At 45.5% G+C, this 24,371-nt stretch overlaps 1 protein-coding gene and 1 long non-coding RNA gene across 6 annotated transcripts in view; both read left to right on the top strand.

Moving 5' to 3' along the window:
- Positions 1 to 24,371, top strand: part of OSBP2 (oxysterol binding protein 2) — a 221,185-nt gene that overhangs the window by 42,461 nt on the left and 154,353 nt on the right. For all 5 annotated transcript variants that reach the window (XM_028827841.2, XM_015150163.3, XM_015150162.3 and 2 more), the window contains one exon: positions 7,931 to 8,139. In XM_028827841.2, coding sequence (XP_028683674.1) covers positions 7,944 to 8,139 — 196 coding nt within the window. In that variant the 5' untranslated portion in view covers positions 7,931 to 7,943. The remainder of the gene's footprint in view (positions 1 to 7,930; positions 8,140 to 24,371) is intronic.
- Positions 15,113 to 20,011, top strand: LOC144331786 (uncharacterized). Its single transcript, XR_013399285.1, has 2 exons — positions 15,113 to 15,191; positions 18,632 to 20,011. It is a non-coding gene; the product is annotated as an uncharacterized LOC144331786 (long non-coding RNA).

Genomic DNA, 24,371 nt, shown 5'->3' with positions numbered 1-24,371 from the left:
CTACTGCTGGTAGATTGGGCATTCAGTGGAGTCGCAAGATGAGCCTTGGTGCTGGGGAGGCAAAAGAGGAAGAAAAGCAAGGGGAGGATACAAACTAACATGAGGCTTCAAGGCCTGGCCACCGCTTTGCAGCAAACTGCAAGGCTCACAGAGGCCACTCATGTTCTCTGGGCTTATGGACTTCTCTGGAAGGTTTGCAAGGATACCTCAGAGAGATCTGCAGGGAAGAGCATTTCCTGGCCTTGTTCCCATCCACTTCCCATTTCCCACTGCTCATTGTTTAACCTGTGAGTCACTAACCCTTCCATACTGTGAGCTGCAAAAATCCAGCTTCTTGGTGACCACTCAGGAAGCCAGATTGCATACTCTGAAATGCAGTACTCCCCAGCCCAAAAATGCAGGGGCAACTTGGCTTAAATGGAGGAGGGAGAGAGGGGACGGAGGAGGTGCGCCATTCTGAGTTGGTGCACAAGGTTTGTGTCCAATACAGCTGTGTTAGTCGCTAACCACAGATGGTCTCTGTGGCCTAAAAAGTGATACATTAACTATTACAGGCTTCCAAGTTTGGATAGCTGGAATCCTTGACAGAGGTGAGAGTGTGACTGGGGTCATTGCGAGTATTATTAATCGGTGTAGTTAACTTAGTGGGAGGTTGGTTGTGGTAAATTCTCTTGCAGTTAAATTGTACTGCAGATGTTTATCATTTTGTTTATATTTGTTCTAAATATATCAGATATCAAAGTAATGCCTCAAAACATGTCTCCTTAAAAATGGCAGAAGATACATTATCATGTTTTTTTTTGTTTTTTTTTTGTTTTTGAGGCGGAGTCTAGCTCCATCACCCAGGCTAGAGTGCAGTGGTGCGATCTCTGCTCACTGCAACTATCACCTCCTGGGTTCAAGCAATTCTCCTGCCTCAGCCTCCTGAGTAGCTAGGATTACAGACATGCACCACCATGCCTGATTAATTTTTGTATTTTTAGTGGAGACAGGATTTCACCATGTTGGCCGGGCTGGTCTCAAACTCCTGGCCTCAAGTGATCTGCCCACCTCAGTGCTGGGATTGCAGGAGTGAGCCATCATGCCTGGCCACATTATCATGTATTTTGGATATGAGCGCTGTTAAAACTGGGAGGCCCTAGGACATGGCCTGGTAATAAGGCCACTGAAGCTGCTCAGGGCTCAGTGAGAGCAAATGGTTCTGGAATGTTGCACACCTCCATAGGCTCTTGGGGGAGAGGAGTTACCACTATAGCTTGCAGGGCCCAGATCCATAATGTACTGTGAGCTTTAAGTTTGCCACCATCTGGACTATTGGACTTCCCTAGAAGGTTAACCTTCATAGAGAGGGTTACCTCAGCTAGGACTCACAATGGGAGAAACAAAATCATTTATTTACAACATGAGCAGGTGCACTACTCCCAAACAACAATCTGAATTTTAGGATACGTCCCTAAATTTTAGACCTTTTCAGTACTGAGTTTGAAGCCATTGAAAATTTTTTAAAACTGAATAAAAAGGATAAAAATAATACCTTGCTACAGGTTAAAAATGGATTGAACATAAAATACCTAAATGAAAGAGAAGAGCAGAGCTAAATTCTAAGACTGGCAAACGTATCAGATCTTGATAATTTTAAGGGTTGTTAGCCCCCACATTTATATATTTCACTATATAATTCTTTCCAAATAATGTAGAAAGATAAAACTGAAAAAGTAAGAGGCTGGGTGTGGTGGCTCATACCTGTAATCCTAGCACTTTGGAAGGCTAAGGTGGGAGGATAACTTGAGCTCCGGAGTTCGAGAACAGCCTAGGCAACATACTGAGACCTTGTCTCTACCAAAAAAAAAAAAAAAAATTAGCTGGGCATGGTGGCACATACCTATGGTCTCTGTTACCTGGGAGGCTGAGACAGGAAGATTGAGTGCAGGAGTTCAAGGCAGCAGTGAGCTATGATTGCACCATTCCACTTGAACCTGGGCAACAGAGTGAGACTCTATTTCAAAAACAAATTAATATAAAACCCTTAATAAAAGGTAACCCTAACTAGAATGAGTAAAGGATCAATTTAGATTTGGATGCTGCATGACTAGAAAAACTAATCTGCTATATTTTCATTTTCTGAAGTGCTCATGTTACTTATTCGTATCTACCTGCTCTTGTTTCATTTTTATCAACTTCTATTTCATTAAATTGTTTCTTCTTCTCTTCTCTCTCTCTCTTTTTTTTTTTTTTTCTTTTTGAGACAGGATCTTAACTCTGTCACCCAGGCTGGAATGCCTGGCTAATTTTTGTGGTATTTGTAAAGACAGGGTTTCACCATGTTGCCCAGACTGGTCTTGAGCTCCTGGCCTCAAGTGATCTCCCACTTCAGCCTCCCAAAATGCTGGGATTACAGGCATGAGCCACTGCGCCCCAGCCTATTCCTCCTTTTACTGATGCTATTCCTTTATCTTTGAGAATCCTAAACCTATTTATATTAAATACTTTTCATATTATTATGGCTGAAGTGATTCTTCTTCTTCTTCTTCTTTCTTTTTTTTTGAGATAGAGTGTCACTCTGTCACCCAGGCTGGAGTGCAGTGGCGCAATCTTGGCTCACTGCAAGCTCCACCTCCCAGATTCACACCATTCTCCTGCCTCAGCCTCCCGAGTAGCTGGGACTACAGGTGCCCGCCACCACGCCCGGCTAATTTTTTTGTATTTTTAGTAGAGACGGGGTTTCACCATGTTAGCCAGGATGGTCTCAATCTCCTGACCTCGTGATCTGCCTGCCTCGGCCTCCCAAAGTACTGGGATTACAGGTGTGAGCCACCGCGCCCAGCCTTCCTTTTTTTTTTTTCTTTTAGAGACGGAGTCTCATCTCACTCTGTTGACTAGGCTGGAGTGCAGTGGTGTGATCTCGGTTCACTGCAACCTCCATCTCCCAAGTTCAAGCAATTCTTGTGCCTCAACCTCCCAAGTAGCTGGGACTACAGGTGTGCACCACCATGCCCAGCTAATTTTTGGTATTTTAAAATTATTATTTATTTATTTTGAGACAAAGTCTCACTCTGTCACCCAGACTGGAGTGCGGTGGCACGATCTCAGCTCACTGCAACCTCCGCCTCCCAGGTTCAAATGATTTTCATGCCTCAGCCTCCCGAGTAGCTGGAATTACAAGTACACACCACCATGCCCAGCTACTTTTTGTATTGTTAGTGGAGACGGGGTTTCACCGTGTTGTCCAGGCTGGTCTCGAACTCCTGACCTCAAGAGATCCCCCTGCCTCGGCTTTCCAAAGTGCTGGGATTACAGGCGTGAGCCACCATCCCTGGCCTGAAGTGATTCATCTTCTAAGCATTGACTTCGCTGGCTTCTTTATTAGCATTGGTTTTCTTCACAGGTTTTGAATTTTGGTTTTCAGTCTCATCTCGACTGGGAGGTCTTCCCTCCCTCCCTTCCTCAGCCTCATCTACTCTTCTTTGTCTAGTGATTTTTTTAAATGCCTTTACTTAGTCTCCTGGGAGTCCCGTCTAGAACCAGATCCTATGATGGGGGCTTGGGGCTTCTGCCCTTGAGTGACATTGGGAGTATCTCCAATCCAGTCCCTGACCCTGGAGGCAGATGAGTTCAGGTTCTGGCTACAAGACTTTGCTATCAGCTGTGACCCTGGGAAGATGATAGCAGCATTAAATTGTTAAAATTTTGAAATAACTTAGATTTACAGAAAAGTTAGAAAAATAGTGCAGACAATTCCTGTATACTCTTCGCTTAGCTCCCCTTAGTGTTAACATCTTACTTCACCAAAGTACAAGTCTCAAAACTAGGAAACTAACATCATTATAATACTATTAACTAAACTCCAAACATTATTCAAATTTCACTAGTCTTTTTTTTCTATTTTATAATTCAATCCAAGATTCTGTATTGCATTTAGTGATTTTTCTGTGTCCATAATTTAATCTACTTTTGTTAAGGAATATCTGTCCCCTCTCCCCCATTTATTTAGTTGATGGGTTATAATTAGTATGATCACTGCTGGGTAACTTCCAGTCCAGCCCTGATTTCATGCAGTGGCCTGGCTGCCATCTCCCACCCTGCACAAGTCACTTTGATTCTCCAGTTTTCCACAGGAACTTCTGGAACTCTTTTTTTTTTTTTTTTTTTTTTTTTGAGAAGGAGTCTTGCTCTGTTGCCCAGGCTAGAGTGCAATGGTGCAATCCCGGCTTATTGCACCCTCCGTCTCCCAGATTCAAGCGATTCTCCTCTGAGTGGCTGGGATTACAGGCATGCATAACCACATCCGGCTAATTTTTCTATTATTAGTAGAGATGGGATTTCACCATGTTGGCCAGGCTGGTCTCAAACTTCTGACTTCAGGTGATCCTGCGGCCTTGGCCTCCCAAAGTGCTGGGATTACAGGCGTGAGCCACCGTGCACGGCTGAAACTCTAAAACAACGTAGCCTACAAGGTACTGAATTGAGTCCCTGACTTATTTTCTTTTCCTTTTTTTTTTTTTTTTTTTTTTTTTTAGAAATATGCTTACCCACTTGCCTGATTTTCTTGCTTCATTTTTCCCTCATCTGCTCTCTTGTTCTCGGCACTCTGGCCAAAGGACCTTTCTTTCTATTCCTTGGAAGCTGAGAACTGCTGCTTGCCTCGTGGGCTTTGCCCCTGCTGCTCTCTCTCTCCAGAACACTGCCCATCCACCTCTTATTTCTGAGCTAAGCCATAATGTCATTTTTGGTGAGTCACTACACTAACACCTGAACAATTTCTAGCCTAAAATGTCCTTAAATCTGAAAATGTCAGGCTTCCAACAGGCATGCCCAGCTTCGCCCGTTTTCTAAATTAGAGTGACTTTCCTTCGAGCAAAACATACCAGCAGCTAAGAGTTGGGCTTTCCTTCAGCTACGTGTCATCTTCTCTAAGGAATGTGCCCAAAGCACAAGGGAATCGGAAAAGACAATCGCTGTTCAAAAAAAGACAAATGTCTTTTTTTTTTTTTCCTTTAAGACGAAGTTTCGCTCTTGTCGCCCAGGCTGGAGTGCAATGGTGCCATCTTGGCTCCTTGCAAGCTCCGCCTCCCAGGTTCAAGCGATTCTCCTGCCTCAGCCTCCCGAGTAGCTGGGACTACAGGCACCCACCACCATACCCTGCTAATTTTTGTATTTTTCAGCAGAGATGGGGTTTCACCATGTTGGCCAGGCTGGTCACAATCTCCTGACTGCAAGTGATCCACCCGCCTCCTCCTCCCAAAGTGCTGGGATTACAGGAGTGAGCCACTGCGCCCAGCTGACAAATGTCTGATTGAGTGTCGAGTCATTTGACTTTAGAACTGATAGAAGAATTAAAAAAATGACAGATGATGAGCTGCCAGGGAAAATAAATTCGCATTAAAAGGTAGCAGAAAATTACCAAATGAGCTCCTACCACTGGACGTATTAAATGCTGGCCAATCACTCTTCCTTTTCTAATGCCCTACATGGGAAAAGATTTATTATGTCATAGGGGTTCTGAATTTCCTTCAAGTGTCTAAGGAGTGAGTTAGGTCCAGTCATGATAGTTGGATCTCCATTTTCTGACATTAATTGTAACTGGAAATGGCATACACTTTAGTCACCTACCCTGTCCTTATTTTGATACCATTAACTCCATCATCTTATAACTAGCAGAGGGCCCAGTCCCTTGTCATGAGGTTGTACTGTGTTTGCCCAACCAGTGCCTTCAACTAATCCATGTAGAGCCAGGAAATGGGGCATCCTTGCTCTGTAGATCTCATGATAGAACAAAAGGACAGCATCGGGGAGACAGTGGTCCCAGGTGCCTCCCAGCAGGAGATGCCTCTCCATCTGCCCCCTCAGGCTCTGGGCCTCCAATTTCAGTTTTAGTGGCAGGATCCCAACCTGCTCCAACTCCATAGTTCTCTTTTTTTGTTTTGTTTTGAGATGGAGTCTCGCTCGGTCACCCAGGCTGGAGTGCAGTGGCACCATTTTGGCTCACTGCAATCTCCACCTCCGGGGTTCGAGTGATTCTCCTGCCCCAGCCTCCCAAGTAGCTGGGACTACAGGTGCATGCTACCACGCCCAGCTAATTTTTGTAATTTTGTAACTGCCCAAGGGGTTCACCTTGCCCACTGCCTAGACAGAGCCGATTCATCAAGAAAGGGGAATTGCAATAGAGAAAGAGTAATCCACACAGAGCCTGCTGTGCGCGAGACAGGAGTTTTATTATTATTCAAGTCTGTCTCCCTGAGCATTGGGGAGCAAAGTTTTTGTTCTGTTTTGTTTGTTTTTGAGAAAGAGTTCCACTCTGTAGCCCAGGCTGGAGTGCAGTGGTGCGATCTCAGCTCACTGCAACCTCTGCCTCCCCCGTCCTGGTTTAAGCAGTTCTCCTGCTTCAGCCTCCCAAGTAGCTGGGATTACAGGCAAGCGCCACCATGCCCAGCTAATTTTTGTATTTTTAGTAGAGATGGGATTTCACCACGTTGGCCAGGCTGGTCTCAACCTCAGATGATCCAACCATCTCGGCCTCCCAAAGTGTTGGGATTATAGGTGGAGCCACTGCGCCCAACAGAGGGGAGCAGAGTTTTTAAGGATAACTTGGTGGGTGTTGGGGGAACCAGTGAACCAGGAGTACTGATTGGTCAGGAATGAAATTATAGTTAGTCAAAGCTGTCTTCTTGTACTGAGTCAGTTCCTAGGTGGGGGCCACAAGATCAGACGAGTCAGTTTATCTATGTGGGTGGTGCCAGCTGATCCATCAAGTGCAGGGTTTGCAAAATATCTCAAGCACTGCTCTTAGGAGCAGTTTAGGGAGGGTCAGAATCTTATAGCCTCCAAATGTATGACTCCCAAGCAATAATTTCTAATCCTGTGGCTAATGTTACTCTAGTCCCCAGGCGAGAAGGAGGTCTGCTTTGGGAAAGGGCTGTTCTCATCTTTGTTTAAACTGTAAACTACAAGCTAGGCATGGTGGCTCATGCCTGTAATCACAGCAAATTTGGGAGGCCAAGGCGGGCGGATCACCTGAGGTTGGGAGTTCAAGACCAGCCTGACCAACATGGAGAAACCCTGTCTCTACTAAAAATACAAAAAATTAGCCAGGCGTGGTGGCGCATGCCTGGAATCCCTGCTACTCGGGAGGCTGAGGCAGGAGAATCACTAGAACCCAGGAGGCGGAGGTTGCGGTGAGCCAGGATCACGCCACTGCACTCCAGCCTGGACAACAAGAGTGAAACTCCATCGCAAAAAAAACAAAAAAACAAAAACAGAAAACCAAAACAAAACAAAACAAAAAACTATAAACTACAAACTAAGTTTATCTCAAAGTTAGTTAGTTCAGCCTATGCCCAGGAATGAACAAAGACAGCTTGGAGATTAGAAGCAAGATAGAGTCGGTTAAGTTAGATCTCTTTCACTGTGTCAGTCATAATTTTGCAAAGGCAGTTTCATTTTTAGTAGAAACGGGGTTTCACCTTGTTGGCTCCTGACCTCAAGTGATCCACCCTCCTCGGTCTCCCAAAGTGCTGGGATTACAGGTGTGAGCCACCGCGCCTGGCCCCAACTCCGTGGTTCTAAGACTTAATGAAAAGAGTTTAGCACAGAGACCGAAGGCTGATCTGTCTTGAGAGACCCTGGGCAGTCACTCTGCCATTTCCTGGTGTCTGCGAGGCTTTAGACTACACCAGACACTCCCTGCACACGTGGCACCGATGCAGGCCCCCGTCCCTCTGCCACTCCCCACAGAGAGCAGTTGTGGTCTTAAAGTCCCCTTTACCCAAGCCATGACCAGGCAGTTCCAACAGGCATTATCTCCCAACTTTGACTCCAGGGCTTCTCCCAGCTCTGAGGGTCTGAGATTCTGAAGATTTGCCTGGAGGGTTTCTTTAGTCTGGAGCCATTGAGACTAGGAGCCTCACCCCGTTCCTTCTCTTACATCCTACAGAAATCAGGGTGAAATGGCCCACACGTGCCGTGGAACCATCAACCTGTCCACCGCGCACATTGACACAGAGGACTCTTGTGGTATCTTGCTGACCAGTGGGGCCAGGAGCTACCACCTCAAGGCCGGCTCAGAGGTGGACCGGCAGCAGTGGATCACCGCCCTGGAGCTGGCCAAGGCCAAGGCTGTCCGCGTGATGAACACTCATTCAGGTAGTGAGCGCTTGGGACAGCGGGTGTGTATATGGTGGTGTCATGAGTGGAGGAAGTGGGAATTGCAAGCAGCTGGTGGCCAGTGGTGGCCAGGAGACCCAGGCCAGCCCGGATCAATCTGGAAGGTCAAGGTGCGTGCATGTTCTGTGTATCGTCAGCAGTGAGAGGCTCAGCCATTCTGTCTGGCCAGCAGTTCTTGGCATGGAAATGTTTTTGATGGGCAAGAACTGTGTGTGCCTTTCTTTGCGCTAGTCAGGACTTCAGCAGACCCTTCAGACGCTGCAGGGGTCAGGTCCAGAAGCAGCTGTCAGTGTGTGCCTCAAGCCAGCCTTTTCCCTAGGTTCCCCTATAGTGGAGAGTGAAACCATTTAGCCAAAGCTGCTGCCTTTGCTTATTAGGGAGGCCAGCTCAGATGTCCTGAGCAAGACATTTTATTTTTTACTTTAATAAATTTATTTTATTTTTTGAGACAGAGTCTCACTCTGTCACCCAGGCTGGCGTACAGTGGCGTGATCTCGGCTCACTGCAACCTCTGCCTTCCATGTTCAAGCAATTATCCTGCCTTAGCCTTCCAAGTAGCTGGGATTATAGGCGCACGCCACCATGCCCAGCTGATTTTTGTATTTTTAATACAGACAGGGTTTCATCATGTTGGCCAGGCTGGTTTCAAATTCCTGACCTCAGGTGATATGCCCACTTCGGCCTCCCAAAGTACTGGGATTACAGGCGTGAGCCACCACGCCGGGCCAATAAATTTATTTTTTAAATATGTAATGTTCGGCCGGGCGTGGTGGCACATGCCTGTAATCCCAGCATTTTGGGAGGCTGAGGCAGGTGGATCATGAGGTCAGGAGTTTGAGACCAGCCTAGCCAACATGGTGAAACCCAAAGATACAAAAAGTTAGCTGGGCGTGGTGGCATGTGCCTGTAATACCAGCTACTCAGGAGGCTGAGGCAGGAGAATCGCTTGAACCCAGGAGGCGGAGGTTGCAGTGAGCTGAGATTGCACCAGGGCAAGACACTGTCTCAAAAAAAAAAAAAATGTTTTAACATGACTCATAAACCAACAGCGTCGAAAGCCTGTGCAGTGAGGTCTGTCTTTGACTCCTGGTTCCCAGTCACCTACCCCATTCTCCTACCCAGAGGCAACCAGAGATATATGTATCTTTACATATATATTCAAATAGGTACTTATTTCAGAGTAACTGCATTCACCGCCTTATTTTCCATTTAGCAATATGTCTTGGAAAATTTCCCTGTCAATATGTAAAAAGCTTCCTCTTTGTTCTTATGACAATGTAGTATTTCATTGTATGGGTGGACCATAGTTTATTTAACCTATAGCTTGTTGATGAGCATTTGGGTTGTTTTCCTTATTTTGTTATGACATACTGTGCTGCCGTGAGTAACCTTTGCAAGTACTTCATTTCATGCACATATGAGTATAAATGAAATTTATGTTCCAGGAAGCCGGCTTGCTAGGTCAATGGGCGTGTACATTTGTAATTGTGCAAGGTATTGTCAAACTGCCTTCCACAGGGGTTGTGCCATGGAATGTTAACAGGAGTGTGTGAGGACACACACTTCCCACAGCCCTGCCTGGCCAGAGCTACAGTAAATGTTTCTGATGTTGAAAAAAAATGTGTCTACACACGCAGCTGTGATCGTTCTGAAGTCATTAGCGGAATGGTATATTCCACAGACCTATGTGTTTGTCTGGGGAGGCAGAGCTCCAGGTGAGAAGGGGGCACAGCCCCTGCTCTCCCGGACTATCTTGGAGACTGGGTGGGAAGATGGTGAGTCCTGTGGAAGGAGCTCGGCATTCAGCAGGATGAGAGGGGCTAGTGATGTTGGGCTTTACACCCCATCCCTGTCTCCCACGTTGGGGTCTGTCCCCCAGCTCTAGGGTCTCAGTGACTATTAAAGGGCACTGAAAACCAGTCTGGCTTTCTCTTTTGTCTCACTCATTTGGAGCATGGGCCACCTGCTTGGTGACTGTTCTCCCTGAGGTCAGCACTCATGTAGCTCTTGTGCGTCAGCAGTGATGCTGAGTTTGACAAGAGGTCCCCCAGGTACCACTCCGTTACCGAGTGAAGGAGGCAGGTGAGACCATCTCAGACATGGGCTGTGTTGGGACCCCCAGAAGGACCCGTGGTCTCAGTTTGTGTGCCTGTGGGAAGCCACTGTGGCAAAAGCTGTGGCTGGTGGCACAGCTGGGCTCAGGGCACTCGTACTGGCCAAGTGAGGATGCCCACTAGAGATCTAGCTTCCTCTTCTTGGTTTTGCTTTTCTAAGTATAAATAAATAAATAAATAAATGATAAATTGCCTTATTTTTTAGGAACTTCTTGAAAATAACGCAGCAGGTGGCAGTCATGGGATTAGTCATCCTGGAACAGTTTTCCTACGACAGCCAATGCGAGGGGTTTTTGCAATTGGTGGGGTCGGGGGGTGAGAGCAGGGAGCAGGGAAGTGCTTGTTAACTCAGCTGGCAGTGCTAGAGACTGCTAGCCCAGACTTCATCTAAAGGAGAAGGGACCCCTGAGGGAGTAACCTTAGCCTCAGCTTCCCTCATTGTATGAGATGCAGCACATGTGCCAAGAGCGCAGCCTTCTGGGCAAGGCCACAGGACAGAAACAAACATCCAGGTACCACTCAAGGTAGGATTCCTCTCTTGTTGGCTTTTTGAAGCACGAATGAACCATGTTTGTGAAGGAAAAGCCTTCAGGCAGCTACTCTGTGTTTGTAGAAAGATTGGGACCACCTGGTTATGTCTTGGAACATAGCCCTTTTGTTGGCTTTCTGTTAAAGGCAAGGTCCTCCTCTCTGAGCTCTCAGGCTGATGTCAGAGAGTTGTGGTTTGTAACTTTTTGCCTGTCTTGGAGTCAGCTTGGGGCAGCCTTGAATGAGAGAAGATGGCCTAATGTCGCTCTCCTTGGGCCTGGCTGATGGTGGCCAGCTGGGTCAAGGACACAGATAGCACTTTAGGCAGGCCACTGTGGGTTATCCTGGGGCCTGTTTTCTTTTCCTGAACTGAGGACCCTGTCTCATCCTGCTGGAAGCCTACTTCCTACTTCTACTTATCTCTTGAAATCACCTGCTACTCCCCAGCTCTTTTGCCATGCCCTAATCCAAGTGCAATCCCCTCCTACCTGAATATCTATCAGGAGTTCGAGACCAGCCTGGCCAACATGGTGAAACCTCGTCTCTGCTAAAAATACAAAAATTAGCCAGGTATGGTGGTGCATGCCTGTAGTCCCAGCTACTCGGGAGGCTGAGGCAGGGGAATCGCTTGAACCTGGGAGGCAGAGGTTGCCGTGAGCTGAGATCACACCACTGCACTCCAGCCTGGGCAACAGAGTGAGACTCTGTCTCAAAACAAACAAACAAATCAACTCTTAGGTGCTATAAATCAACTAGACTTAGCAGGCATATACAAAACACTCAACAGCAGCAGAATATAATTTCTTTTCAAGTACACATGGAACATTTTTCAGGATAGACCATATGTTGGGCCACAAAACAAGTCTCAATAATTTTTTAAAAGATTGAGATTATATGAAGTATCTTTTCTGACCACAGTGGAATGAAGGTAGGAATCAATAACAGAGGTAACACTAGAAAATGCAGAAATACATGGAAGTTAAACAACATACTCTTAAACAACTAGTGGATCAAAGATGAAGTCACAAGGGAAATTCGAAAATACATTGAGATAAATGAAAACAAGAACACAATATACCAAAATTTTGGAATGCAGAAAAAGCAGTGCCCAGAGAGAAATGTATAGCTCTATCTATTCCTCATTTATGTGCCAGAAAAAATACAAAAAGAAAAAAAAGTATGGCTCTAAAAGTATATGTTTAAAAGAAGGAAAATAAATCTCAAATGAAAAACCAAATTTTATACCTGAAGGAAGTAGGTAAAGAACCTGAGGATGAAACACTTAATTTATTTTATGAGGCCAGCCCTGAAAGCCACACAAAGACATCACAAGAAAAGAAAACTATAAACCATTATCCTTTATGAATATAGCTGCAAAATCCCTCAACAAAATACTGGCAAACAAAATCCATTAGCATATTTAAAGGGATTATACACCATGACCAAGTGGGACTTACCCCAGGAGTGGAAGTGTAGTTCAACAACAACCAAAACACAATCAATGTAGTACACCAATTTGATTGAGTGTAAAAAAAGCCACATGTGGCCATCTCAACTGATACAGAGAAAAGATCTGACAAATATTCAACACCCTTTCATGATGAACACACTCAGCAAGCTAGGAATAGAAGGCAACTTTAGCAACATGATAAAGGGCATTTATGAAAAACCCACAGCTAACATCATACTTGATGACGAAAGAATGAAAATTTCCTCCCTAAGATCAGGAACAAGTCAAGGATGCCCAGTTCCCCAAAGCTGTTCAACATTCTACTGGAAGTTCTAGACTGAACAATTAGACAAGAAAAATAAACAAAAGGAAAATTTGGAATGGAAAAAGTAAAACTTACTTTATTGGCACACATATGATCGTATGTATAGAAAAACTCAAAGAACCTACAAAAAAAAGAGAAACTATTAGAGTTAATAAATGAATTCGGCAAAGGTGTAGGGTTTTCTATATACTTGTATTTCTACATAGTTGTAAATAATAACCCAAAAAGGAAATGAAGAAAACAGTTTCATTTAAATAGCATCAAAGTTCGGGTACAGTGGCTCATGCCTGTAATCCTAGCACTTTGGGAGGCTGAGATGGGCAGATTGCCTGAGCTCAGGAGTTTGAGGCCTGCCTGAGCAACATGGTGAAACCCCCTCTCTACTAAAATACAAAAACTTAGCCAGGTGTGGTGGCACGTACCTGTAATTCCAGCTACTCCAGAGGCTGAGGCAGGAGAATTGCTTGAACCTGGGAGGCAGAGGTTGCAGGGAGCTGAGATCGCACCACTGCACCCCAGCCTGGGCGACAGAGCAAGACTCCGTCTCCAAAAATAAAAAATAAAAAATAAATAAATAGCATCAAAATTTAAAATACTTAGGAATAAATTTAACCAAGGATGTGAAAAGGAAACTGAAACTAAAACATACTGGTGAAAAAAAAAAAAAAAAAAAAAAGACCTTTATAAATGGAAAGACATTCCATGTTCATGGATTGAAAGACATAATATTATTAACATGGTGAACTGCCTAAGCAATCCGTAGAATCAATGTGATCCCTATCAAAATCCACTGACCCTTTTTTGCAGAGATGGAAGCGTTTATTCTAAAATTCATATGGAATTAATTTCAGAGGACCCCCAAATTGTCAAAACAGTCTTGAAAAAGAACAGAGTTGGAAGACTCCACTTTTGAAACTTGCTAAGGGCTGTAGTAGTCAAGACAATGTGGTACTTGAGTAAAGATAGACATACAGATCAATGGAATAGAATTGAGAGTCCAGAAATAAACCCATACATCTCTAACCAATGGATTTTCAGCAAGAGTACCAAGATCATTTAATAGGGAAAGGACTGTCTCTTCAGCACATGATACAGAAATGATTGGATATCCACATACAAAATAATGAAGTTGGACTCCCCCCTGTCCCCACCACCATATACAAAAATTAACTCAAAATCTGTTAGGCATGGTGGCTCACACCTGTAATCCCAGCACTTTGGAAGGCTGAGGCAGGTGGATAACCTGAGGTCAGAAGTTTGAGACCAGCCTGGCCAACATGGTGAAACCCCATCTCTACTAAATATATAAAAATCAGTCAAGTGTGGTGGTGCACACCTATAGTCCCAGCTACTCAGGAGGCAGAGGCAGGAGAATTGCTTGAACCTGGGAGGCGGAGGTTGCAGTGAGCCAAGATTGTGTTGCTGCACTCCAGACTGGATGACAGAGCAAGACTCCATCAAAAAAAAAAAAAGAGAACTCAAAATGAATCAAAGACCTAAATATAAGAGTTAAACTAACAAAACTCTTAGAAAGAAAAAACAGGAGTAAATTTTCAAAACCTTGGATTTGACAATAAGTTTTTATTTTTAATTTTTATTTATTTGTTTATTTACTTAAGACAGGATCTCACTCTGTCAACCAGGCTGGAGTGCAGTGGTGAGATCTCAGCTCACTGCAGCCTTCGCCTCTCAGGCTCAAGTGATTCTCCTGCCTCAGCCTCCTGAGTATCTGGGACCACAGGAACGAGCCACCAGGCCAGCTAATTTTTGTATTTTTAGGAGACAGGGTTTTGCCCCATTGGCCAGGCTGGTCTCAAATTCCTGAGCTCAAGTGATCCGCCCACCTTGACCTCCCAAAGTGCTGGGACTACAGACGTGCCACCGTACTCGGCCAGCAATAAGTTTTTAGATATGACACTAAAAAGCAGCTAAGAAAAAAGATGGATAAATTGGACTTCATCAAAATTTAAAAATTTTGTACATCAAAGACACTATCAAGAAAAGGAAAAGATAGCTCACAGAATGGGAGAAAATATATGCAAATCATATATTTAATAAAGGTTTAGCATCCAGAATATATAAAGGATTCTTACAACTCAACACCTAAAAGAAAAATTACCTATTTAAAAAAATGAGCAGGCCAGGCGCGGTGGCTCACTCCTGTAATCCCAGCACTTTGGGAGGCTGAGGTGGGTGGATCACTTGAGATCAGGACTTCTAGACCAGCCTGGCCAACATGGTGAAACCCCGTCTCTACTAAAAATTTAAAAATTAGCTGGGTGTGGTGGTGGGTGCCTGTAATCCCAGCTACTTGGAAGGCTGAGGCAGGAGAATCACTTGAACCTGGGAGGCAGAGGTTGCAGTGAGCCAAAATCACACCACTGCACTCCAGCCTAGGCAACAGAGCAAGACTAGGTCTCAAAATAATAATAAAATAAAATAGTGGACACATGGCTGGGTGTGGTGGCTCATGCCTATAATCCCAGCACTTTGGGAGGCTGAACTGAGTGGATCACTGGAGCTCAGGAGTTCGAGACCAGCCTGGGCAACATGGCAAAACCTCATCTCTACATAAAAACCAACCAACCAAACAACAACAACAAAAATAGCCAGTGTGGTGGTACATACCTGTAGTCCCAGCTACTCAGGAAGCTGAGGTGGGAGGATGGCTTGAGCCCAGGAGGCAGAGGCTGAGATTGTGCCACTGCACTCTAGCCTGGGTGACAGAGCCAGACCCTGTCTTCCCCCAACCCGCCCCCCGACCAAAAAAGGCAAAGTACTTGAACAGACACATCTCCAAAGAAGCTAACAAATCCATGAAAAGAGAATCAACATTATTAGTCATTGAGGAAATGCAAATCCAAAAAACACTTCACACCCATTAGGATGGAAAATAACAACATCAAAAAAGAAAAGTAACAAGTGTTGGCAAGAGAGTGGAAACATTGGAACCCATATACATTGCTGGTGGAAATGTAAAATGATACAGCCACTGTGGAAATAGTTTGGCATTTTCTCAATAAATTAAATAGAATTGCCCCTGTGGCCCAGCAATTCCACTTCTGGGTCTATACCAAAAAATAATTGAAATCAGGTGCTCAAACAAGAACTTATACACGAACAATCATAGCAGCACTATTCACAATAGCCAAAAGGTGTGAAGAACCCACATGCCCATTAATGGGTGAATGGATAAAGAAAACGTGGTATATCCATACAATGGAGTATTATTCAGTCATGAAAAGGAATGAAGCACTGACACATGCTACAACATGGATGAACCTTGACAACATTATGGTAAGTGAAAAAAGCCAGACACAGAACACCCACATATTGTGTGATTCCATTTATATAAAATATCCAGAACAGGTAAATCCATAGTGATAGAAAGCAGACTAGTGGTTGGTAGGAACTAGGGGGAGATAGGAAGTGACAGCTTAATGGGTACAGGATTTCTTTTTGGGGTAATGAAAATATTGTGTAACTAGACAGAGGTGGTGGTTGCACGTTATGAACGTACTAAATATCACTTTAAAATGGGCCAGACATGGTGGCACATGCCTGTAATTCCAACACTTTGGGAGGCTGAGGCAAGAGGATTGCTTGAGCCCAGAAGTTTGAGGTTGCACTGAACCACGTTCACGCCACTGTACTCCAGTCTGGGTGACAGAGCAATGCCTTGTCCCTAAAAATAATAATAATAAAAATAAAATGATTAAAATGGTAAACGTTATGTATGTTTACATCCACACACACCCAAAATTATCTTAGGTGGCTTGCTGGTGCTCGTTGGGTAAAATCCACGCTCTTCCTCACCTCGGAGGTAAGGCCCTCTGTGATCAGGCCCCTGCTGGCAGCTCCTTTCCTGCTCTTCTCTGCCCCGCCCACTGGGTTCAGTTCTGCTTCAGGGCCTTTGTACTTCCTGGTATCTCTGCCTAGAACACATCTGACTGGTGTCCCATCTTCAGAGCTCAGCCTAATGTCACCTCAAAGTACTTTAAGCTGTTCCTCTCTTTTGAGACATCTCCATTATAGGACCCTGGATATTTTCTTCACTGCCATCTGCTGTCATTTTTATTTTTATTTATTTATATTTTGAGATGGAGTCTTGCTCTATCACCCAGGCTGGAGTGCAGTGGTGTGATCTTGGTTTACTGCAACCTCCATCTCTTGGGTTCAAGTGATTCTCCTGCCTCAGTCTGCAGCTGGGACTACAGGCACCCGCCACCACACCTGGCTGATTTTTGTATTTTTAGTAAAGGCAGGGTTTTACCATGTTGATCAGGCTGGTCTCGAATTCCTGACCTCAAATGATCCACCCACCTCTGCCTCCCAAAGTGCTGGGATTACAGCCATGAGCCTCCGCACCCAGCCTATTTTTATTTATTTATTTATTTTAATATGGAGTCCACACTGTCACCCAGGCTGGAGTGCAGTGGTGCGATCTCGGCTCACTGCATGCAACCTCCGCCTCCTGAGGCTGGTCTTGAACTCCTGACCTCAGGTGATTTGCCTGCCTCAGTCTCCCAAAGTGCTGGGATTACAGGTGTGAGCCACTACGCCCGGCCTAAACTAAAAAACTTCTAAGACCCCGGAACCTTTTAAATTTTTTATTGTTCATCTCCTCGATAGAACCTAAGTTCCTTGAGGGCAGAGAGAGCCTATATGTCTTGTTTCCATGGTGACCTCAGGGCCAGGCCCTGAGTTTGTTACTGGAGTTGGTGCCCAGCAAGGATCTGTTGTGGGGCCAGTGTGCCGTGACACCCTTGGCAGCACCAGCAGTGTCCTTGCAGAAGAAGACTGTGGTGTTGCAGTTCCTTTCCACCTGTTGTCACCAGAAAAGGGGGTCTGGTCCCAGATCCCCAGAGTGGGTTCTTGAATCTGTCGCAGGAAAGAATTCAAGGCGAGTCACAGAGTGAAGTTAAGATCACTTATTACAGACTACTCAATTACAGAGTAGGGTGTCCTCACAAAGCAAAAGGAGCAATGCGCTACCTTAAAAGTAGTGCTTGCTTATATAGGTTGTTAAGAATTGTGTATTTAGGCCGGTCAGGAGTTCGAGATCAGCATGGCCAACATGGTGAAACCCCGTCTGTAATAAAAATACAAAAATTAGCTGGGCGTAGTGGTGCGCGCCTGTAATCCCAGCTAGTTGGGAGGCTGAGGCAGGAGAATCGCTTGAACCCGGGAGGCAGAAGTTGCAGTGACTACACTCCAGCCTGGGCGAGACAGAGCAACACTCTGCCTACAAACAAACAAACAAACAAACAAACAAAAAAGAATCGTGTATTTATTACAAAGGCTGGTGATTAACTAGTGGCAGACTATTAGTATTGTTACTTTCCTATTATTACTAATTCTTGATTTTAGCAAGAATTTATCAGTGTACTATTATTTTTAAATCAAAACCTATTCTTAAACTAAGAATGCTTTTTTGTTCTTAAAGTACTGGGACATTTCCATAAATTCTGAGTCTTTAGTTGGTTAATATCATTAGCTCATTCCCTCAACTATAAACATGTGACCAGGACTGCCCAAACTCCTGGGAATGTAACCCAGCAGGTTTGGCTTTATCTGGGCTTTATCCAAGATGGAGTCACTGTGGCTAGGATGCCTCTGACACTGTCACCACTGGAACAAATGAACTTGTGACATTTGGCTGGAGAAAGGAAGCCCAGGCAGAACCTGCTTGAATTGCAAGTTTGAAGGTTCAGGGTGTGCAAATGAAGCCACAGACTCGTTTCTAATTCTGTTTGTTGTTTATTTTTGAGATGGAGTCTTGCTCTGTCACCCAGACTGGAGTGCAGTGGCGCGATCTTGGCTTACTGCAACCTCCGCCTCCCGGGTTCAAGCAATTCTCTTGCCTCAACCCCCTAATTATCTGAGATTACAGGCATGTGCCACAATACCTGGCTAATTTTTGTATTTTTAGTAGAGACGAGGTTTTGCCATGTTGGCCGGGCTGGTCTTGAACTCCTGACCTTAAGTGATCTGCCCACCTCAGCCTCCCAAAGTGTGAGGATTACAGACGTGAGCCACCGCGCCTGGCCACAGACTCGTTTCTAGTGACACAAGCAGAACCAGGAGTGGAAGTAGTGAGACTGATTTCTGCTTGGTCAAGAACAGAGCTCACTATGAGAGGGAGGGAGAAGTGAGGAACATAGTGAAAGATCGGAGCCAGAGGGCTGGGCCTGAGGCAGGGCCTGAGGGTCCTCCCAGTGTTTCAGTGCTGTCATTCTGGGCTAAGTTGGCATTTCTTTAACTGTTCCCTTTCCACATTTGGTAGAATATTCTGTAGTACTGTGGACAGAGCAGTGGGCCCAGGGGCAGGTCTGACGCTGGATAAGTCACTATGTCTCATGGTGCCTCCTCCTCCTGTCTATGGAATGAACAACTGGCCAAGCTTCTCCCCAAGTCCAGCTCTGGGGCCTTGGTCAAATCAGTGAATGCTTCCGAGCTCCAGTTCCCTGTCTTTGGCATTCCTGCTTAGTTGCTGGGAGGATTACACAATGGTAAATGGGAAGTGTGTTGTACTGTGGATGCAACCAATTCCATTCACGCTGGCATTGCTGGCGGGTCATATGCCCCATGTAAACAAAAAAATACAATTCGAAGGCCCTCCAGCCGTCTCCATGGGATTTCCTCCTAGGCCAGGGCACTCTAAAATGTAACCTGAAAGACTGGTTCAGGTTATGATGGGAAGTGGGAGTCTCATGCCTCATAATACCTCTCATAACACCTCATGCCTCATAATACCTCTCATAACACCTCATGCCTCATAATACTTCTCCGATGTTAACATCAACACAGACCTTAAGTCTGATAAGAAACATTGGCAATCTATTCTCTCCGAAGCCTGCTACCTGGAGGCTTCATCTGCATGGTAAAAGTTTGGTCTCCATAACCTCTTATCCCAACCCAGGTATTCCTTTCTAGTGATAACTCTTTTTTTTTCTTTTTTTTTTTTTTTTTGAGATGGGTCTCTATCTGTCGCCCAGGCTGGAGTGCAGTGGCACGATCTCAGCTCACTGCAACCTCTGCCTCCCAGGTTCAAGCAATTCTCCTGCCTCAGCTTTCTGAGTAGCTGAGATTACAGGCATGCGCCACCATGCCTGGCTAATTTTTCTATTTTTAGTAGAGTTGGGTTTCACCATCTTGGCCAGGCTGGTCTTGAACTCCTGACCTCAGGTGATCCACCAATCTCAGTCTCCCAAAGTGCTGGGGTTACAGATGTGAGCCACTGCACCCAGCCTCTATTGATAACTCTTAAAATCAATTGCCAATTAGAAAAAATTTAAATCTACTTGTAACATGGAAACCCTGTCCCCTTCAAGTTGTCGCACCTTTCTGGACCAAACCGATGTATTTCTTAAATGTATTTGATTGAAGTTTCATGTCTCCCTAAAATGTATAAAATCAAGCTGTACCCCAACCACCTTGGCACATGTTCTCAGGATCTCCTGAGGGCTCTGCCAGGGGCCGTGGTCACTCATATTTGGCTCAGAATAAATCTCTTCAAATATGTGTGTGTGTGTGTGTGTGTGTGTGTGTGTGTGTATTTTTTTTTTTTTTCCTTTTTTCTTGAGATGGAGTCTCACTCTGTCATCCAGGCTGGAGTGCAGTGTGCAATCTCAGCTCACTGCAACCTCCACCTCCCAAGTTCAAGCGATTCTCCTGCCTCAGCCTCCCAAGTAGCTGGGATTACAGGTGCCCGCCACCATGCCTGTCTAGTTTTTGTATTTTTAGTAGAGACAGGGTTTTGCCATGTTGGTCAGGCTAGTCTCCAACTCCTGACTTGAGGTGATCCTCCTGCCTCAGCCTCCCAAAGTACTGGGATTATAGGCGTGAGCCACTGCACCCAGCCCTCTTCAAATATTTTACAGAGTTTGACTCTTTTCGTTGACACCCAGCACTCATAAAATCATTTGCCCACAGCTGGTGGCAGGAGATGGGGCAGAATCACCCGCAGGAGATTAGGCGCCCAGGGCGTTTGAGAGGTGAAGGGAAAAAACTGCTTTTACTGTCTCCAAACAACTTATGTCCAACAATATGTGTTTCCCCAAAATGAGGTGCAGCAGCCCCCAAGGGATTCACCTCCGGAAAGACATTCACCTTCTGCTCAGGGCAAAGATATGCTGCTTGTGGCCGCGGGAGGGAGAGCCATGGTCATCCTGGGGGAGGCGTGCTCACACTTCCCAAAAAAGGACCTGTGTTAGTCACAGAGGAGTCTGCAAGCGGGGACGGTGGCCCTTCCCTGCCAGCCCTTCCCCAGCTGTGCACCCAGCCCCCTCTGCTCACTGCAGTAGTGATTCTCTGCTTATACACCTAAAATTTGACCTTTTGGGGTTTTCCAGTTTTATATTTGTGGCTTGAACCTGCCAGTTGCCTAAAATGAGCTGAGGAAAGGAATACTTATTTCCAGGCCACATACTTTTTCTTCCCTTCCCTTTCCCTTTCCCTTTCCCTTTCCCTTCCCTTTCCCTTACCTTTCCTTTCCCTTTCCTTTCCTTTTTTGAGATGGAGTCTCGCTCTGTCATCTAGGCTAGAGTACATTGGCGTGATCTTGGCTCACTGCAACTTCCGCCTCCTGGTTCAAGCGATTCTCCTGCCTCAGCCTCCTGAGTAGCCTCCGAGTAGTACAGGCACTGCCACCACACCTGGCTAATTTTTGTATTTTTAGTAGAGATAGAGTTTCTCTATGTTTGCCAGGCTGGTCTCGAACTCCTAACCTCACCCACCCCAGCTTCCCAGAGTGCTGGGATTACGGGTGTGAGCCACTGCCTCCGACCTAGGCCACAATATAATTTTTATCATATAAAAATAATCCCTGGCCAGGTGAGGTGCCTCATGCCTGTAATACCAGCACTCTGGGAGGCCAAGGTAGCTGGATCACTTGAGGTCAGGAGTTTGAGACTAGCCTGGCAAACACGGGGAAACCCTATATCTACTAAAAATACAAAAATTAGCTGGAGGCTGGGCGCGGTGGCTCACGCCTGTAATCCCAACACTTTGGGAGGCTGAGGTGGGTGAATCACTTGAGGTCAGGAGTTCAAGACCAGCCTGGACAACATGGTGAAACCCCGTCTCTACAAAAATAAAAAAATTAGCCGGTCATGGTGGCACACATCTGTAATCCCAGCTACTCAGGAGGCTGAAGCAGGAGAATCACTTGAACCTGGAGGCACAGGTTACATGAGCTGAGTTTGCACCACTGCACTCCAGCCTGGGCAACAGAGTGAGACTCTATCTCAAAAAAAAAAAAAAAAATTAGCTTGGCATGGTGGTGCGTGGCTGTAATCCCAGCTACTTGGGAGGCTGAGGCAGGATAATCACTTAAAACAGGGAGGTGGAGGTTGCAGTGAGCAGAGATTGCACCACTGCACTGCAGCTTGGGTGACAGAGTGAGACTCCATCTCAAAAAATAAAAATAAAAATCCCTGGTAGACTTCTGTACCTTATATGCTCTTGTACATTAACTTTTCAGAGGGAATGAATGTCATTTAAATGGCGTGGTCCTATAAACCAAAAAATATCTGAGACAATTTCAATCAGTTTAGAAGTTTATTTTGCCAAAATTAAGGACTTACCCATGACACAGTCTCAGGAGGTCCTGACAACATGTGCCCAAGCAGGCTACAGCTTGTTTTTTTTTTTTTTTTTTTTTTGAGACGGAGTCTCACTCTGTTGCCCAGTGGCACGATCTTGGCTCACTGCAAGCTTTGCCTCCAGGGTTCACGCCATTCTCCTGCCTCAGCCTCCCGAGTAGCTGGAACTACAGATGCCCACCACTATGCCCAGCTAATTTTTTTTTTGTATTTTTAGTAGACACAGGGTTTAACCATGTTAGCCAGGATGGTCTCGATCTCCTGACCTCGTGATCTGCCCGCCTTCGCCTCTTAAAGTGCTGGTATTACAGGTGTGAGCCACCGCGCCCAACCTACAGCTTGTTTCTATACATTTTAGGCAGACATAAGACATCAATCAATGCAAGATGTACATTCCTTCAGTCCAGAAAGGCGGGACAGGGGTGCAAATGGGTAGGAGGGGTGGGTGAGGTTTCCAGGTCATAGGTGGATTCAAAGATTTTCTGAATGACAGTTGGTTGAAAGAGCTTATCTAAAGACCTGGAATCCATACAAGGGAGTGTCTGGGTTCAGATAAGGGGTCCTGGAGACCAGGGTTCTTATTATGCAGACGAAGCCTCCAAGTAGCAGACTTCAGAGAGGATAGATTGTAAATGGTTCTCACCAGACTTAAAAAGGTGCCACACTCTTAGTTCTCTCCTAGATCAAGGAAAAGACCTGGAAAAGGAAAGAGATTCTCTAGAGAACGTAGACTTTCCCAAGAGACAGATTTGCAGGGCCATTTCAAAATATGTCAAAGAAATGTATTTTCAGGTAAAATACTTTGGTCTCTTTTAGGGCCCACTATTTGTCATGTGATACTATACTAGAGTCAGGCTGGAACTTGGTGTCATTGCTACAAAATGTCTTAAGATCTCTGCTTTAATGTTAATGCTAGCCAGCTGTGCCTGAATTCCAAAGGGAGGAGGGTACAGAGGCATGTCCAACCCCCACTTCCCATCATGGCCCTAGCTAGTTTTTTTAGGTTAACTTTGGAGTGCCCTTGGCTGAAAGGAGGAGCCCATTTCCATGGTTGTGGGGCTTCGAATTTTTTTTCAGTTTACAGCCCTATGTGAACTCAAACTTCAGGAGCAAGGTATGGCAGCTCCCACAGAGGTAAGAACCAAGACCCTCTGTGGTTGGAAGGGAGGGTCTTCCAGCCCTTCCTTGGAAGATTCAGGATAACTTGGTGGAGACAGCTCCATGCTCCTTCCCTTGAAGCTGAGGGGATTGGCCTGGGCAGGATCTGGGACTAGGGCCTCCATCTGCCCAGGAAGGTGGTGGATGGGAAGGCTGGACAGGCTCAGTGGCCAGAGTGTAGAAGTCACCTGTCCACCCCAGGAAGCCAGACCATCTTTGGTCAGCAGCCACCACAGAGCAGGATGATGTGCTTTCCAAGGCTTTTGCATGTGATGGTTTGAACACGGGTTATTTGGCTTCCTTTGAAAAGAGTTACTGTTGGACTTATCCCCAGGAGAAGGGCATATTTGCCTGCAGCCCTTCAGGGGGAAACAAACTTTTTTCACATATTTCAAGTTATGAGAGGGATTTGAAAGCAGCGAAGCAAGCATGTCCTGTAGAAAGCCCTGGAATTCAGTGGCCTTTTCTCCAGCCAGTTTGGTATTCCTTCCGTTTTGCCTGGTGGCAACTCTCACATTCCCTTCCACCTGTGTATTTGGGGCTGGATGACACATTTTTCCTTGTGTGGAATTTATTTGTTCTTAATTGTTATGCCCAAATACTGTGTGACATCGATCAAACTCTGAGAAATCAGAGGCACACAGTTCTTGTGTGAATTACATTAGGTCTTTCTGCTGCTTGGGGAAAAAATAGATTTTCCTTTGAATCTTTTTATAAATCATCACTCAAAGAAATGGACTTCAGCCAAAAATTGGGCAGACTTTTCCAAGTGCGTGAGAAGATGCCGAAACTCCCTAGATGGTGTTTTCCCTGCACACTGCCTCTGTTTATATTTCCTGTTTATTGTTGACATTGGAAGACTCCTGTTCTGTGAAAGAAAGCAAGGCAATCCTGCAAGGTCACTCAAAGGTAAAATGGTTCTTATGCACTAAAGTGCATGCATATGTCCCTCAGCAGGCTTTGATTGGTGTCCTTGTGTGTCCTGGGGGCTGAGCCAGATGCAGGGAACTCAGAGATAAACAGGCACAGGC

This window comes from Macaca mulatta, chromosome 10 (assembly GCF_049350105.2).
Source record: "Macaca mulatta isolate MMU2019108-1 chromosome 10, T2T-MMU8v2.0, whole genome shotgun sequence".
In the NCBI taxonomy this organism is placed as follows: Eukaryota; Metazoa; Chordata; class Mammalia; order Primates; family Cercopithecidae; genus Macaca; species Macaca mulatta.
Note: the sequence above shows the minus strand (reverse complement) of the source record. Positions and strands in the feature narration are given on the sequence as shown.